The following is a 15,960-nucleotide window of genomic DNA, read 5'->3' on the forward strand; positions in this document are numbered from 1 at the left end:
TGACCAAACTAAATCCAGAAGCTGAATTCCAGTGAACTGAATCCTGTTAAGAATAGAGAAATGTTCATTTCCATACCTGTATGTAGAGGCTTATTAATTAAGGGCTGTTCATATATGTATGGTCTGTGTGCCCGTCCTGTGCTCACATTACAGGCATGTGTGTGAGATCAGGGAGAAAAACCTTTTTTATTATGTCATTCACCTCTTACATGATAATCAGTAACAATAAGCTAGGCATAAAAATCATGTATACAATACCTGTACTTTTTTAAATGGGATGAGTAACTGATAAAGCTGGTTAAATCAAGCCACTCATCCTTTGCATTTATAGCTTTCAATACAGACTGTATCTTCTTGGGCCAGTACATGGCAATATTCTGATTCTGGAAGCTGGAGTTCATGTGGGAGGGATTTGAACTGAGCTCAATTTGTTCATTGCTCTGCTTTGAAATATCAAGTTGTCTCAATTGAGTTCTTGAACAATTAATTCCTATATATCAAATGGATGTGTCCAAAGACTCTCCTTTTCCCCTGCTCCAACATCTGGACATATCCTTGTGCTGGCATGCTGGACAATCTTGCAACATGAATGTCAGGGTCATCACTTCTCTGGGGTGACAGGGGTGGGGTGCTTAGGAAATAACCATGAATTCCTCTTCTAAAAGAAATTTTTCTCTGTAAAGAGAGGTCTAAAAGGAAAGTAGACTAACCACCCTTGACATCAACTGAACTGAACTGAATCTGTGCTGTAATAAATCCCTAGGTCACCTGTATGCACATTAAAATCTGAGAAGTTCAAGTCAGGAGCAGAGTGAAAAACTTCATCATTAAAATTGAGAGTCATGTGGAAATGTATCTGAAATGAATTAATTTTGCAAAGACCATGGTAAATCACTTATAGAAAAATTCTGGACAATTGCCAGGAAAGAGTTTCCCCTGGAGCCTTTTCTAAAATCTTAGTCACTCTAAAATGACTAAGCTGACATTTTAGGATAGATGGAATGAACTGGTTTCATCTGGGGAGAGCCACACATTGGCAAGAGATAGGTACATATCTGTGAAGCAGTGATTCTCAGTGTAGGAACCAGCATTAGCATCACTGCAAATTGTTGAAAATGCTGATTCTTGGGTTCACTTCAGATGTATGGAATTGGAAATTCTGGGAGTGGAACCTCTCAATCTGTGTTGTAAAAAGGATACATACTCAAGTTTGAATCTTGTATCTCAAAATATGATCCATGAGCTAGCAGTATCAGCATCTCCTGAAAGCTTGTTAGAAATATACAATTTTATAACCTCTGCCAAATCTATTGAATCTAAACATGTCCTGGAACAAGATGCCCAGGTGATCTGAATGCACAATAAAAATTGAGAAGTTTTATTGGTGGGGGGAGATTTCTTTGTAAGTACAATATATAACTAAAAGGAGAACCTGGGTATGAAAGTGTCATAGTTGGGACCCAAGTCTGATAAGGAGAAATTAATTTGGACTACACTTTTTAGACCTGTGCTTCTCCTCAGAAATGTGCTTTCTTTAGTCCAAGAATACATGATAGGGGCTCCACACACATCCCCTAACAGGAAGCTGGTAAGGAAATCCAGTTTGGCAGCAGTCATGGAAGTCTTATGAATCCCTGGGCTTTGGTCATCACCTTTGAGTCTTTCAAAAACTTTAGGTGATTGTAAATATACTCGTTCAACAGGGATTCAAAGCTGAGTTCAGGTTCTGATTAGGACTATTTCATGTAGTCTTTCACTAAATTTACCATTGAATAGGGAAGTGGTATAAAGATTTGCTCACATGTTTTCTTCTAGCAGCTTTCATATTTCAGTCTCTAATCTATCTCAATTTTTGCATGTGCTATGAGGTAGAGGTCAGTTTTCCATATGGCTATCCAGTTGTTCCAGTGTCTTTATTGAAATAAACTTTTCTTTTCCCATCAAATTGAGTGGCTTTCTTTATTGCCACTCAGTTACCATGTATATGTGGTTCTATTCTTGGACTCTGTATTCTGTTCCCGCTATGGGTACATCTATCCTCATGCCACTATTTTGATATCTTAATTATTGTAGTTTGACAGCATGCCTTGCAGTCAGGTAATATAAGTCATCTTATCATTGTCTTGGCTAATTTATGTCTTTTTATTTTATATTGAATTTGGAATCAACTGGTCCCTGATCTCTATCTATAAAAAGTTTGCCAGAAATTTGATTGTGTTTGTGTTGAATCTATAGATCCAACACAAAATTGTGTTGGAAGAATTTACATCTTAACAGTGTTGAAATTTGTAATCCATGAAGATTGTATATTTTTGAATTTATTTTGGTTACCTTAAATTTACATCAGCACAGTTTGGCCATTTTCTGTATCATGTCTTGCACATCTTTTATCAAATATATCTTAAATTTTTGTGTTATTATAAATAGCATTTTTTAATTTTTTAGTTGTAGATGGACACAATACCTTTATTTTACTTATTTATTTTTATGTGGTGCAGAAGATTGGACCCAGGGCCTCACTTCGCATGCGCTAGGTGAGCGCTCTACCACTGAGCCACAATCCCAGCCTATAAGCAGCATTTTTAAATGGTATTTTTGAGTTGTTAGTTACTAATATTCAGAAATATAACAACATGATATAAATATGATAATGATGTTACATAAAAATATAACTTTGGGGGGCTGGGTTTGTGGCTCAGTAGTAGAGCGCTTGACTAGCACATGCAAGGCCATAGGTTTGATCCTCAGTACCAAATAAAAATAAATAAATAAAAGTACTATGTCCAATTACAACTAAAAAATAAATCTTTTTTAATTAATTTTTTAATTTATTTATGACAGTGGAATGCATTATAATTCTTATTACACATATAGAGCACAATTTTTCATATCCCTGGTTTTATACAAAGTATATTCATACCAATTCATGTCTTCATACATGTCTATCACATTCCACCATCATTTCTAACCCCATGCCCCTTCCCTTCCCTTCCCACCCCTCTGCCCTTTGCAGAGTTCATCTATTCCTCCCATGCTCCCCCTTCTTACCCCACTATGAATCAGCCTCCTTGTATCAGAGAAAACATTTGGCATTTGGTTTTTTTGGAACTGGCTAACTTCACTTAGCATTATGTTCTCTAACTCCATCCATTTACCTGCAAATGCCATGATTTTATTCTCTTTTATTGCTGAATAATATTCCATTGTGTGTGTGTGTGTGTTTGTGTGTGTGTGTGTGTATATACCATATTTTTTTTATCCATTCATCCACTGAAGGGCATCTAGGTTGGCTCCACAGTTTAGCTATTGTGAATTGTGCTGTGGCTGTGTCCCTGTAGTATGCTGTTTTTAAGTCCTTTAGATTTAGACCCAGTAGTGAGATAGCTGGGTCATAGTGATTCCATTCCCAAATTTCCAAGAAATCTGTATACTGCTTTCCATATTAGCTGCACCAATTTGCAGTCCCATCAGCAATGTATGAGTGTACCTTTTTCCCCACATCCTCGCCAACACTAATTATTGTTTGTCTTCATAACAGCTGCCATTCTGACTGGAATGAGATAATATCTTAGAGTAGTTTTGATTTGCATTTCTCTAATAGCTAGAGATGATGAACATTTTTTCATATATTTGTTGATTGATTGTATATCATCCTCTGAGAAGTGTCTGTTCAGGTCCTTGGCCCATTTATTGACTGGGTTATTTGGTTTTTTTGGTGCTTAGCTTTTTGAGTTCTTTATATACCCTAGAGATTAATGCTGTATCTGATGTATGAGGGGTAAAGATTTGCTCCCAAGATGTAGGCTCTCTGTTCTCCTCACAGATTGTTTCTTTTGCTGAGAAGAAACATTTTAGTTTGAGTCCATCCCACTTATTGATTCTTGATTTCAATTCTTGCACCAAAGGAGTCTTATTAAGGAAGTTGGGGCCTAATCCCACATGATGAAGATTAGGGCCTACTTTTTCTTCTATTAGATGCAGTGTCTCTATTCCTAGGTCCTTGATCCATTTTGAGTTAAGTTTTGTGCATGGTGAGGTTTAACTTCATTTTGTTGCATATGGATTTCCAGTTTTCCCACCACCATTTGTTGATGAGGCTATCTTTTCTCCAATGTAAGTTTTTGGTGCCTTTGTGTAATATAAGATAATTGTAATTATGTGGGTTAGTCTCTGTGTCCTCTATTCTATACCATTAGTCTACCAGTCTGTTTTGGTGCCAATTCCATGCTGTTTTTGTTACTGTTGCTCTGTAGTATAGTTTAAAGTCTGGTACAGTGATGGGATCTGCTTCACTCTTCCTGCTAAGGATTGCTTTAGCTATTCTGGGTCTCTTATTTTTTCCAGATGAATTTCATAACTGCTTTTTCTACTTCTATGAGGAATGTCATTGGAATTTTGAACAGAATTGCATTAAATCTGTATAGTGCTTTTGGTAGTATGGTCATTTTGATAATATTAATTCTGCCTATCCAAGAGCAAGGGAGATCTTTCCATCTTCTAAGGTCATCTTTGACTTCTTTCTTTAGGGTTCTGTTTGGGGGAGATCACTGTATCTTGTGACTTATGCTAATTCACTAATTAGTTTTAGTTAAATTCCTTTGGATTTTTCATTTATATAATCATGTTTTTCTGTGAATAAAAATAATTTTACTTCTTTCTCATGTATTTTTTTTCTTTTTTCCTTCTTTTATTTTTTCTACTTGTAATGATCAGAACATTAAAATTATTGAATAGAAGAGGTAAGCATAAATATTCTTGCCTTTTTAGATACTGTGTAGAAAGCATTCAATATTTTATCATTAATTATGATGCCATTTTTTTCCTCTTTCAGATTTTTTTAAGCTGAAATAGTTCCCATATATTTCCAGTTTTCTGAGAGTTGTTGTTCTGTTGTGCTTTTCTAAAATCACGAATAAGATTGAATTTTATCCAGTGTTTTATTCAGCATTCATTAAGAAAGTCTTCTAGTTTTCCTTCTTTATTCTGTTAATGAGGTAAATTGAATTAATGAATTAATTTATGAATGTTCAACCAAGTTTGAGTTCCTATGGACAATTCCACTTGATCAAGATGTAGTATTTTTTATATTATTGGATTTAATTTGCTAAAAATTAGTAAAGAACTTCTACATTTTTTTTAAAGAGAGAGAGAGAGAGAGAATTTTAATTTTAAAACATCTTTTGTTTGTATGTGGTGCTGAGGATTGAACCCAGGCTGCACGCATGCCAGGCGAACGCGCTGCCGCTTGAGCCACATCCCCAGCCCCAGAACTTCTACATTTTTGTTGAAATCAGTCCATAGTGTTTTACAATTGTGTTAGCTCCTTATAGGTGAAAATAGTCTTGTATTTCCTGTGGTGTATCCCAGGCCTCTCCTCCAATGCCAACCACAGAAAAGGTATTTTACTAATAAGCAGTTACTGGAAGATGTTAAAAAATCTAGGCTGAAGACTCGCATTCATTAAATTATTTAAAATATTAGTAAACTTCACTCATTCAGGAGGTACCTGTATTGTAGCCACATGCCAGGTACAGAGCTACTGCAAAAATTGAGACAGTTTAGAGACTGAAATATGAAAGTTTCTAGAAGAAAACATGTGAGCAAATCTTCATACCACTTCCTGATCCCATATTCAATGGTAAATTTAATGAAAGACTACATGTAATAGTCCTAATCAGAACCTGAACTCAGCTTTTCATCCCTGTTGAGCAAGTATATTTACAACCACCTAAAGTTTCTGAATGACTCAAAGGAATTTGTCTCCTCCATCCCAAAGCCACTCCTTCTTAGTCTTCTTTTTTTGTTTCTCATGACTTCAACCTCTAACATCAGGGCCACAGGACATTAAGGCCCCAACTTCCTTAATAACCTTCAAGCTCTTCCTATGCTCTTGTGCTTAGAAACACCATCTGCAGGTGAACAACTCTTAGGGTTATATCTCCAATTTAAGCCTCTCCTCTGCCTTCCTGCCTGGGACATCCACTGCCTCCTCAACATATTACCACCAGATATCCATTAGGCATCTCTAATTGAGTACATCTTAAAATGAACTTATGACCCTTTCTACAGCAGAAATCATGGCATCATCCTTGACACCCCTCTTTCCCTTCCACATCATCAGCCATCCTCCACAGATCCTATCAACTCTACCTTCAGAGCATATATCCAGAAAGCCACCTTCTTCTCCTGCTACCGCTTTGATTCATACTATCATTATCTCTTGTTAGATTATTCAGTTGTTTCCCAACTGGTCTCCATAATTTCCCTTTGCAGTTTTCCCATCACAGTGCCCAGAACAGTACCTTAAAAATGTAGGTTAGATCATATACCCCATTTCCCTAAAGCCTTCCACAAAACTTCTATTTTATTTAGACTAGAAATCAAAAATCCTTATAACTTCCCACAAGGTCCTTTTACTACCTGACTTTCATCTCTTTCAGGTATTTCTTTCACTTACTTGGCTATAGTCACTGTGACTTCCTTGCTGTTGCTTAAACATTCAATTCCACTCCCATCACCTTAGGCCTGTGCATTTGCTCTTCCTTTGCCTGGTCTGTTCTTCCATCAGATGGAATCTGAAGGACTCCTACCTGTGATTCCTTCTGCCACTTCCTTTAGACTTTTACTAAAATATCATCTTCTATTAAAACCCTTCTTGCCCATTTGACCTAATTGGAGATACCATACCTCAAAAAAAGTTTAATTGTTCTCTTCTGTTTTATTTTCACCTTAACACGTCTACTACCTCACACATGAGGCATTGTATGTGTTTTTAATGTTTGTTATCTGAAATCTACATTAACCTATAAACTCAGTGGAATGAGAGATTTTTGTATTATTTACTGCTGTGTCCTCAGTGAATAAAGCAGTGTCCATCACATAATAAATGTTTTGTGAATAGATGACTAAGCAAGTGAAATAGTAAATTAATATGAGTTACAAGGCAGAGTCAGTCCCTGATCTCGTGGTGCTAACCATATCACTATTAGTGAATTAAATTCTAATGAAGCAAGTTGAAGAAATAAAAGAAACCCAAAAAAGACAGGCATGAAAACTTTGCGGGTTACCTACCTGGTAGAAATTGGTCCAGCATATGTAAAACAGTGGATGTGTAACCGATGTGATGCTGCAATCTGTATATGGGGTAAAAATGGGAGTTCATAACCCACTTGAATCAAAGTGTGAAATATGATTTGTCAAGAACTATGTAATATTTTGAACAATCAACAATAAAAATTAAAAAAAAAAAAGAAATTGGTCCAGCAAAGAAAAGCCATGTATATATTCAAGAAGTAGAAAGAAATGAGGTCCTGCAGTATCTTGAAAGCAAAGAGAAAAGCTCAAGAAGAAGAACTCTTAAGTAGGACCATGTAATTGTTGACTGCAATGGTGATCATCTCCTTTAAGAGTCAACATGTAGCGAATCCATAACAGGAACATTACCAGTTCCAAAGTTGGGATCTGTGTACCACACATAATCTACATGATATAAGTCCTTAGAAAGAATAGTGGCATTTCTATAAATGACAGCGTGCGCGCGCACACACACACACACACACATTAAAAAAAAAAAACTGGTGATAATTACCTATTAACAAGAAGTTTTGCTCAAGAGTTCCTAGAGCAGTCCTGCTTTCCTTGAGTTGAAAGCCCTCTCTACCCATGTCCTGAGAAGGTAAGCACTTTCCCTGAAGATGACTGTCTATGTGTTCATTCCAAGTTTTAGACATTTTTTATCTGTTCTCGTACAGCTTTTATTGGTTTTTGAAAAGTAAGCATTTTTCTATTTCTGATCAACAGGTTCCATTTTTTGGTCCTCTGTTCGATGGAGCCATAGTGAGTGGGAAGCTGCTGCCAAGCCTTATATGTGCCACCTGCATCAATGCCAGCAGGGCTGTGAAGTGCCTCATCCCACTCTACCAGAGTTTGTATCTTTTTGCTTTGAAAATGTAACTTACTAATGCTCCCAGAATCAAGATTCCCAGCAGTTTTTCTTTAGGGGTAAGTATTAAAAAACTGAAAATTGAAGTGAGAATTTTTTCAGTCTATGTTGAAAATAAAATAGTATGATTTTTATAGTGTTTGTTAATTTATATTAAATATAATTTATGCTACCTTGAACCTAGGAAGATTTTATTTTCATGATTTACTCACATCAGTTTGTGTCTGAGAAACTATGGCTATCATGAGATGCTCATGGCTCTGTCGGTATTTTTCTCCAAGTTCAATCTCTTCCTTTATCCTCCCTGGGTGTTGCAGTTTGTTGTGTATAAAGAGTAATGCTGAACAAAATATAATGGTCTCATTCAGAGAGCCTCCAAATAGCAAGTGAAATGCCTCTAATAAGTCAAAGAATGTGGCATTGGCCACCTGAGAAGTGCAAATAAAGTTCTGGAAGGTCAAAGAAAGAGAAATTGCATCTGATTGAAAGGAAAGGCCAAGTGAAGTTGCATTTGGACTCACCAGTAAGAATGCACAGAAATTCTTTTGTAATTTTCTCAAATCACTAATATTTCCTCCTCTAATTCCTGATCTTGTCTCTAAAAACTGGAAGAACTTTTACTTTTCTAATTTTTCTCTCAAACATTATCTGGCATGCCATAATCCTTAGATCCAAGCATGATCTTTAATTATTTAAAAAAAAAGAGCTTGATATGAATGACTTCATAAAATTTTTGCAAAAAGCATCTGACCTCCTAGAATATATTTGTTTCTAATTAGTATTGATAATGATTAAAAATGCATTGTGCTTGACTTATCTCCATAAAGTTCTCCCAACATAACTGTATATGATGTGTTACTAATGGATGGAGGGAGGTAAGAAATAAAGTCTGAATAGATACAGTTCATGAAAAATACCTTTCATTAAAATCCTGGTCACTTCATTGCCTGATATTCTGCCTTAGATTAAAAAAAATACGTATGCCATGTGGCAATTTAGAATTATCATAGAAATTAGTAGTAGAAAAGAGCTATAAGGTCCCATCTGGTCCCTCCCCTGGGGTCAGGGCAGCATTATTCCCTCCAGCACACTCTCTGGTGTTTTATCCAGGCTGGTGGTGGTGGTTTGGAGATGGCATTCTCTTCAGTGATTTCCACGGCATTCTAGATACAATCTTATGGCTGGTGGTGTGGAATCAGCCGTCTGCATGGAGTATTTCTTTCACATTCTGTTAAAAAGAGCTTCTTGGCAGAAACAAGACATTGTTCAGCAATTGGCTTTTTAGCTTGCATATACTAGGATGAGCTGGACACCCATCAGTCAGTTATGTTGGGCCAAGGCAACAAAAAATAATTTGCAAACTAGAAAATACCGTTTTATATAAGTCCATTGTGATTTTTGTCACATCACTTTCTTTACTTCCAAACTTCTTATTATAAAATACATGATTTGTTATTTTGTCAAAAACTGCTTTTTCTCGAATAAGAATTAATTTTGCACCATTGAATTAATCAAGTTTAGAGAAAACAATATTTTAAGTTTAAAGGAGCCTCGAGTGGTGGTGCACACCTGTGATCCTGGAGAATCAGAGACTGAGGCAGGAGTATCACAAGTTTGAGGCCAACTTCAGCAATTTAGTGAGGCCCTAGCAACTTAATAAGATTCTAGCTCAAAATAAAAATAAGAAGAGCTGGGGATGTACTTAGTGACAAAGCATACCTGGGTTTAGTCCACAGTCCCAAAAAATATATGGGTATTTTTTTTCCAAAGGATATTATTTAGTATCACTTCAAAAACTTTTCAAATGATCATATCAAGAGTAATGATTCCATGCCAGGCATGGTGACACACACCATGATCCCAGTGGCTCCGGAAGCTGAGGCAGGAGTATAGTGAGGTCAAAGCCAGCCTCAGCAAAAGCAAGGTACTAAGCAACTCAGCGAGACCCTAATTCTAAATAAAATACAAAATAGGGCTAGATATGTGGCTCAGTGATTGAGTGCCCCTGAATTCAATCCCCGGTACTCAAAAAGAAAAAGAATAATAATGCTACCTAGGGCTACTTAATGCCAGTGTGAGTTAGGAAATTTCTGTACTCTAAAATAATTCATAAAGCAGTAAATGACATATCAGAGGACAACATTGTATAGAAATGAGGAAATAAAAAGTTTAAAAATGATCATTATATAAATATTGATCAATACAACTATAAATAATATAAATATATTTATAAATAAAAATGGTGAACATTTTTTGCCTTATACTTTGAGAAAGTTTAAAACAATAAATTAACTGTTACATATAATTTTCTTATGGAGATGTAGTCATGTGGGGAAAACTTTCCAACATTTATTTTTTATTCTTTCTGCAGAAGGGCTAATATTTAGGTCAGAAATGAGAAATATAATAAGAGAGGAAAATATTTTTAAAAAAGAAGAAAGGGAGTTTTTTTGGTTTGTTTTTGTTGTTTTCTATTTTGTTTCTTTAAAAAAATATATTGACTTTTAAGACTATATGTGTCAGCCTATGCTGTCAATAATTAACTATTCCCTTAATGTTTCGTTAAAACACACAGGTCTGCACATGCTTTAGCAAAAATCTAAGCCTGTTTGATTATGTCATAGCTGATATCTGGATTTTGCTGCTTCATTGATACAAGTCTTAGATTTGAATTTTGAAAAACACTGAATAATCTAACAAATCCTAATTATGGGTGTCTAATTACGTTTATTCATTTACCAAACAAACATTTCCTATGGTCTCTATGCCAAGTCCAGAGATGGGACCAGGCTACAGTGTGGAGCAAGGGAGATCAGGTTCTTGCCTGTTTACTTCACAGAGAAGACAAAATAAGAAATGTATAAGCTAATTGGGAAAAGTTCTGAAAAGAATTGCAAGAGAACATTGTGGTAAATGAGGTCCTCTGAGGAGAAAGCATTTGGGCAAACATTGGAAGACGAGAGAGAAGCTGTCCTACAAGAGCAGGGGTAACATTCTAGGCAGAAGGCACAAGAACTCCGTGCTTTGGAGTGGTAAACTTGTGTTTTGTAGGGATTCTCTACATGCTCAAGTCCATCAGGATGCCTGTGACAAACCCAAGAGCCAGGTGTGGTACAGATGGTGTTCTGTGTGATCCCAGAGGAAACCTCCCTGGCTGTCTCCCCATAGGCACTCAAGAAGTTCTCATTTTAGTGCAGCATCCTGAGGTGAACAGCCAGGACTACTTGATGTAGGGGCAAAGGTGGAAAAGGAGTATAGGGTCACTCCCCTGATCCCCAAGCCCATGCAGGTCCCATAATGACTGAGGAGATCAGGTCACATTTAGATCCAGAACCAGCTACATAACCTGAAGGCCCTTGTGCAGAATGAGAATGTGGTGCTCTGTTTCAAAAAGCAGGAAGAAATGCCTTTAGAGATGTTAAAATATAAAGCTTTTTCCATTCTTTTGCAATCCCCCAACTTCTCATGGTAGTTTATATTTGCTATTTAATGTTACTCTGTGTAAAGGACTTAAACTTTTTAATTGTAAGCATTTTTTCATTCTTCTTTATATTGTGCAATGTTGGTTTAATGTGCAAATCTAAAAACTTTTAATATGAAATCGATGAAATTATGCAATTCATATTGTATAGCTCATCTATGCATATATATTTTGTTTTTACTGGAAGAATGCAAACACTGTATAAAACTAACTTATCTGTATGTTTCACTTTTGATAAGCACATACTCTTTCTACCTAATTAGTTTATTGCTCGGTAAGGAAGAATTGACAGAGAGAGACTATTACGGTTTAGATATTAGGTGCTCCCCAAGAGCCTCCTGTATGAGATAGTTCAAGAATATTCAGAGGTGAAATGATTGGGTTATGAGAGCTTTAATCCAATCAGTGAATTAATCCCCTTGTAGGGATTAATTGAGTGGTATCTAAAGGCAGGTAGGATATGGCTGGAGGAGGTTGGTCACTGAGCATCTGCCTTTGGAGTATACATTTTGTATCTGATGAGTAGAGTCTTCCCTTTCTGCTTCCTGATATGATTCCCCAGCTGTTTTCCTCCACCACTCTCTGCCACCATGATATTCAGCCTCACTTCAAGCCCCAAGGAATGGAGCCAGCTGTGTTATGGGGAGACACCCCAGAAAGCACTCTAAGTCTGAATTTCAAATCAAAAGAGAGCTTTATTTACCTGGCCAGGGACTGTCACCCACTGCAGAGACTCAAGCTCTGTGGGAGGACAGCAGCTTCCTGGTCCATCCAAAGAGAATATAAGCACAAAAAGCACAACTCAGTGACTTGCTTATCATCATGTAAGCTAGCCAATCATAGAAATTAAAAAATTAATAAGTGGGACCTGTGGGCTCTAGGCAGGACTAGAATTTTCCAGTCAGCAAGCAAGTGATAAACAGAAGCAAAAAAAGCATTAGCTTTGCAGTTCAGTTGACCACAATCCTGGGTTCAAGCAGGTGCTAGACAGTCGAATCCTGAATTTGGGTGGGGGTCAGCAGGGCGAGAATCTACTTCAAGATCATGTAGACCCACAAGGGCATTCAAACCCAGGAGGTAGCTCACCATGACCACCGCTGCATCCTGAGTAAGGTACAATTTGTGGGGTACAAAGTACAGAAAAACAATTTTTATAAGAAGATAAACAGCTTTCATTTCACTTTCTCAGAAACAGCTCTTATAACAGTGTTTTAATAGAAGGCAGCTAGGGCTAGGGATGTGGCTCAAGCGGTAGCGCGCTCGTCTGGCATGCGTGTGGCCCGGGTTCGATCGTCAGCACCACATACAAACAACGATATTGTGTCCGCCAAAAACTAAAAAATAAATATTAAAAATAGTTCATTCTCTCTCTCTCTCCATCACTCTCTCTTTAAAAAAAAAAAAAAAAAGGCAGCCAAATGGAGTCTTAGGCCTATCTATGACAGTTTTTGCTTTATAATTGTCTTATCTCACTTATCAAAATCTTCTGTTTTTTACTAATCTATAATTTACACTCTTATTGGTTGTATTTATCAGTTCACACCACAACAGCTGTTTTTGAAGTAAGACCTCTAAAGGTCTTAGTGAGCCCCAAAATAAACATTTCCATCTCTAATTGTTCTTGTCCAGGTCTTTTAGTCACAGCAACAAAAAAGCTGATTAAAACAGAGAACTTGGGTCTCCTGTAGTCCTCATTCTTTATGTGTCATCATTTTCAAAGTAAATAATTGGCTACTACAGGGAAGTAGCACAACTAAGAAAGAATTCCATGGAATCCTTTGGTTGTTCATGTTTCTCAGGACACTATTGCTTGCCTTCTGCATTCAAAGCCAGATTTGGCTTGGCAGGAGAATGTGACATCTCAGGCAGTCAGCTTCTAAGAAAACACAATCAGAGGAAATACACTTTCCACATGCAACCGCTCAGGTCACAAACCCACAAAACCTGCCTATAACCTGTTTCACTACCACTAGCAGTAGTCGAGGAACTCTATTCCCAGGTGTGTAGAACTGACCCCCTTCCAAAAGCCTGGCAGTATATCCCTTAACACCATATTGACATTATGAACTAAGACCTATTAAGATAGGAAGCCCCAGGGTTGCAGGTTTAGCTTAGTGGCAGAGCTCTTGCCTAGCACAAACAAGGCTCTAAGCTTGGTCCTTGACCCTCAAAAAAGAAAAAGATAGGAAGCAGTGTACTCCTCCATATAAGAAAAATTCATTTAAGAGACCAGAAATCTGAGGAAGACTTGCCATTACCTGTTCCCTTGAGATACAAGATACTAGGTACATTGGTGATTGCTGACAAAGAGAGGAAAATTTCATTAGCAACACACGCCATTTTATATGAACAGCCCTGTATCCCCATTTAATACCTAATATTTAGATTACAACTGTTAAGTAGAACATGGCCATACTGCTCATTTTATCTCAATGTCACTCTTTTCCCCGTATGGGAATGACTGTTCAGTGAACAAAAGACATGTTCAGACCTTCTGTAAATCTCTTAGAGAGGGAACATGTGCTTTTTTAGTATTGAGCATGCATATCCAGATAAATGAAGAAAAGAGCCAATAGAGTTTTTTTGAAGCAGTCATTCTTATATCCCTTCCCTTCCCAGTGAATGATTGGTATTTAACTGCTTTAAAATAGGGTCAATTGGATTCATTTTTGTGTGAGATTTCACTAGAAGTAGAAACGCATTGTGCATTGATTTTTTTTTTTTTTCCAGTAAGGTTCAAGGAAATGCAACATTTCTGATTAAGCTGAAGACTGGGTGCATTTCTGGAACAAATTTGCCTTTTGGGGGAATTTTCATGCAGTAAATTCAGTTTAGAATCAATATCAAAGAAGTTCTTGTTTGGGGTTCTCTTGGCCAACTGATCAAACAGTTGGAACAGTGTAGCTAAAGCACATAGAAAAACTGAAAAATATCACTGTCTTAAATGAGAAAAAAAAATGTGAACACAGTAGGGCTGGCTGTATTTGGAAAGCACCCTCTGTAACATTTCAGCCTAACCCCTTTGTCCTTCCTGGCTTTCCTGTAACTTTCTCAGTGGGCTAAATCAAATCTGTCAAGTAGAGCCTTCGTCCTGTGACCACTGCCCTTCTGAGTGATGAGGGCCAACTCACCTACCATCTGCTTTTTCTATTCCTCATGGGCAATCAGAGGGCCTGTTCCTATGCCTAGAGTGTTGTAAATGGGAAGCTTGCCACATGTTATGTTTACAGTTCCCAAGCCAACTAAAGATTCCAAATGAAACCATGGTCAGCTGATAGAAGTTTCCAAAACTATTTGAGCCAGGGCTTTCTTTCTCCTTGTCAGATAACTTGTTTCGGGGAAGAGGTTGCCACACAATATGCAGTATGCCCATTAGGAGGAGTTCACCCTGAATCAAACAGATGGTGGCTTTTAAAAATAAACGTCCACTTCAATAGAACAATAGTGTCAATGGCATTCACCATCTCTGCTTTCTGGAACTATCAGCATTTGATGGAGAAAACTGCACTGCCTAAGAAAAAGTAATTTTATTCTTCATTCTGACATAAGTGAGATTTATTTTCATTTTTAAAGTTAACTCATATACTTCATAATACCAGAGCTGTTCTCTCACACCATGACTTCATAGTTTCTTTGCTAAATTCTGCTCCTTGTTTATACATCTTCAAAATTACCCTGTTTCTTTTTCTCCAATGAGATTTTCCTGGGAAGACTTTCTTCCATTCATTTCCATACACTTCAGAAAGGAAGTCAAACTGTACCATGTGTTGTATTTTGCCATACATAACCATTTATGCATTTTTCAGCATTTAAAAATGTCTCTGCTAAATACCAGGCACTGTCCTGACTACCAAAAAAAATAGAAATATGAATAACATATCCCAAGTAAGGGGATAATATTTGCTCGTAAACAAACTTTGAAAGAGCATTACATTTGAGAATGTCAGAAACTTCCGTATGGCAGAGTATAGGATGTATACAAGTGCACAAGGCCTCACATACATGGAAGAAGGAGTGATAAAAGCATTTCAATGGACCAGGGAAGTAGTTCTAAGAGAGAGCAGAGACCTGACCTATGCCAGTGTTAGGGAGTTGAATTGGATACATATGCAGAAGTTGGATTGATGCATTGTAATAACTGCTAGATTTACAGGGGTATAGGGAATAATAAGGGAAAAGAAGAATAAAGCTCTTTGGAGCATTTAAAGACCATATTTGGAAGGATGGAGATGGAGGCCAAGGAAAGGGAGAGAATGGTTTCACAGAAAAACAAGGAGAGAGATGAAGGGTTACTTTCAGCAGACTGGCCAAGCAACACATATACTCTATTGGCTAATCTTATACATGACTGGGTCAAGCAGTCTTGAGTCTTCATTTGGAAAATTGGGTGTAAGAGGACCCAGAACTGAATTTCTGCAAGGGAATAGCAGCACCAAAAAGAAAGAAATCACTCCAGGATGGGATTGAAGTACCTACAAATAGAAAATGTTCAGGAGAGGGACTGGATTTTAGAGTAGCAACCAGAATGGAGTCAGAC

The 15,960-nt window shown here is 37.1% G+C and overlaps 1 protein-coding gene across 8 annotated transcripts in view; it reads left to right on the plus strand.

Moving 5' to 3' along the window:
* Ralgapa2 (Ral GTPase activating protein catalytic subunit alpha 2) overlaps window positions 1-15,960 on the plus strand; it is a 310,144-nt gene that overhangs the window by 218,377 nt on the left and 75,807 nt on the right. For all 8 annotated transcript variants that reach the window (XR_013439515.1, XM_078051331.1, XM_078051332.1 and 5 more), the window contains one exon: window positions 7,801-7,928. Coding sequence is in view for 7 of the 8 variants with exons in the window: in XM_078051331.1 (XP_077907457.1) it covers window positions 7,801-7,928 (128 nt within the window). In the remaining variant the exon portion in view is untranslated. The remainder of the gene's footprint in view (window positions 1-7,800; window positions 7,929-15,960) is intronic.

Source organism: Ictidomys tridecemlineatus, chromosome 5 (genome assembly GCF_052094955.1).
Source record: "Ictidomys tridecemlineatus isolate mIctTri1 chromosome 5, mIctTri1.hap1, whole genome shotgun sequence".
NCBI lineage: Eukaryota > Metazoa > Chordata > Mammalia > Rodentia > Sciuridae > Ictidomys > Ictidomys tridecemlineatus.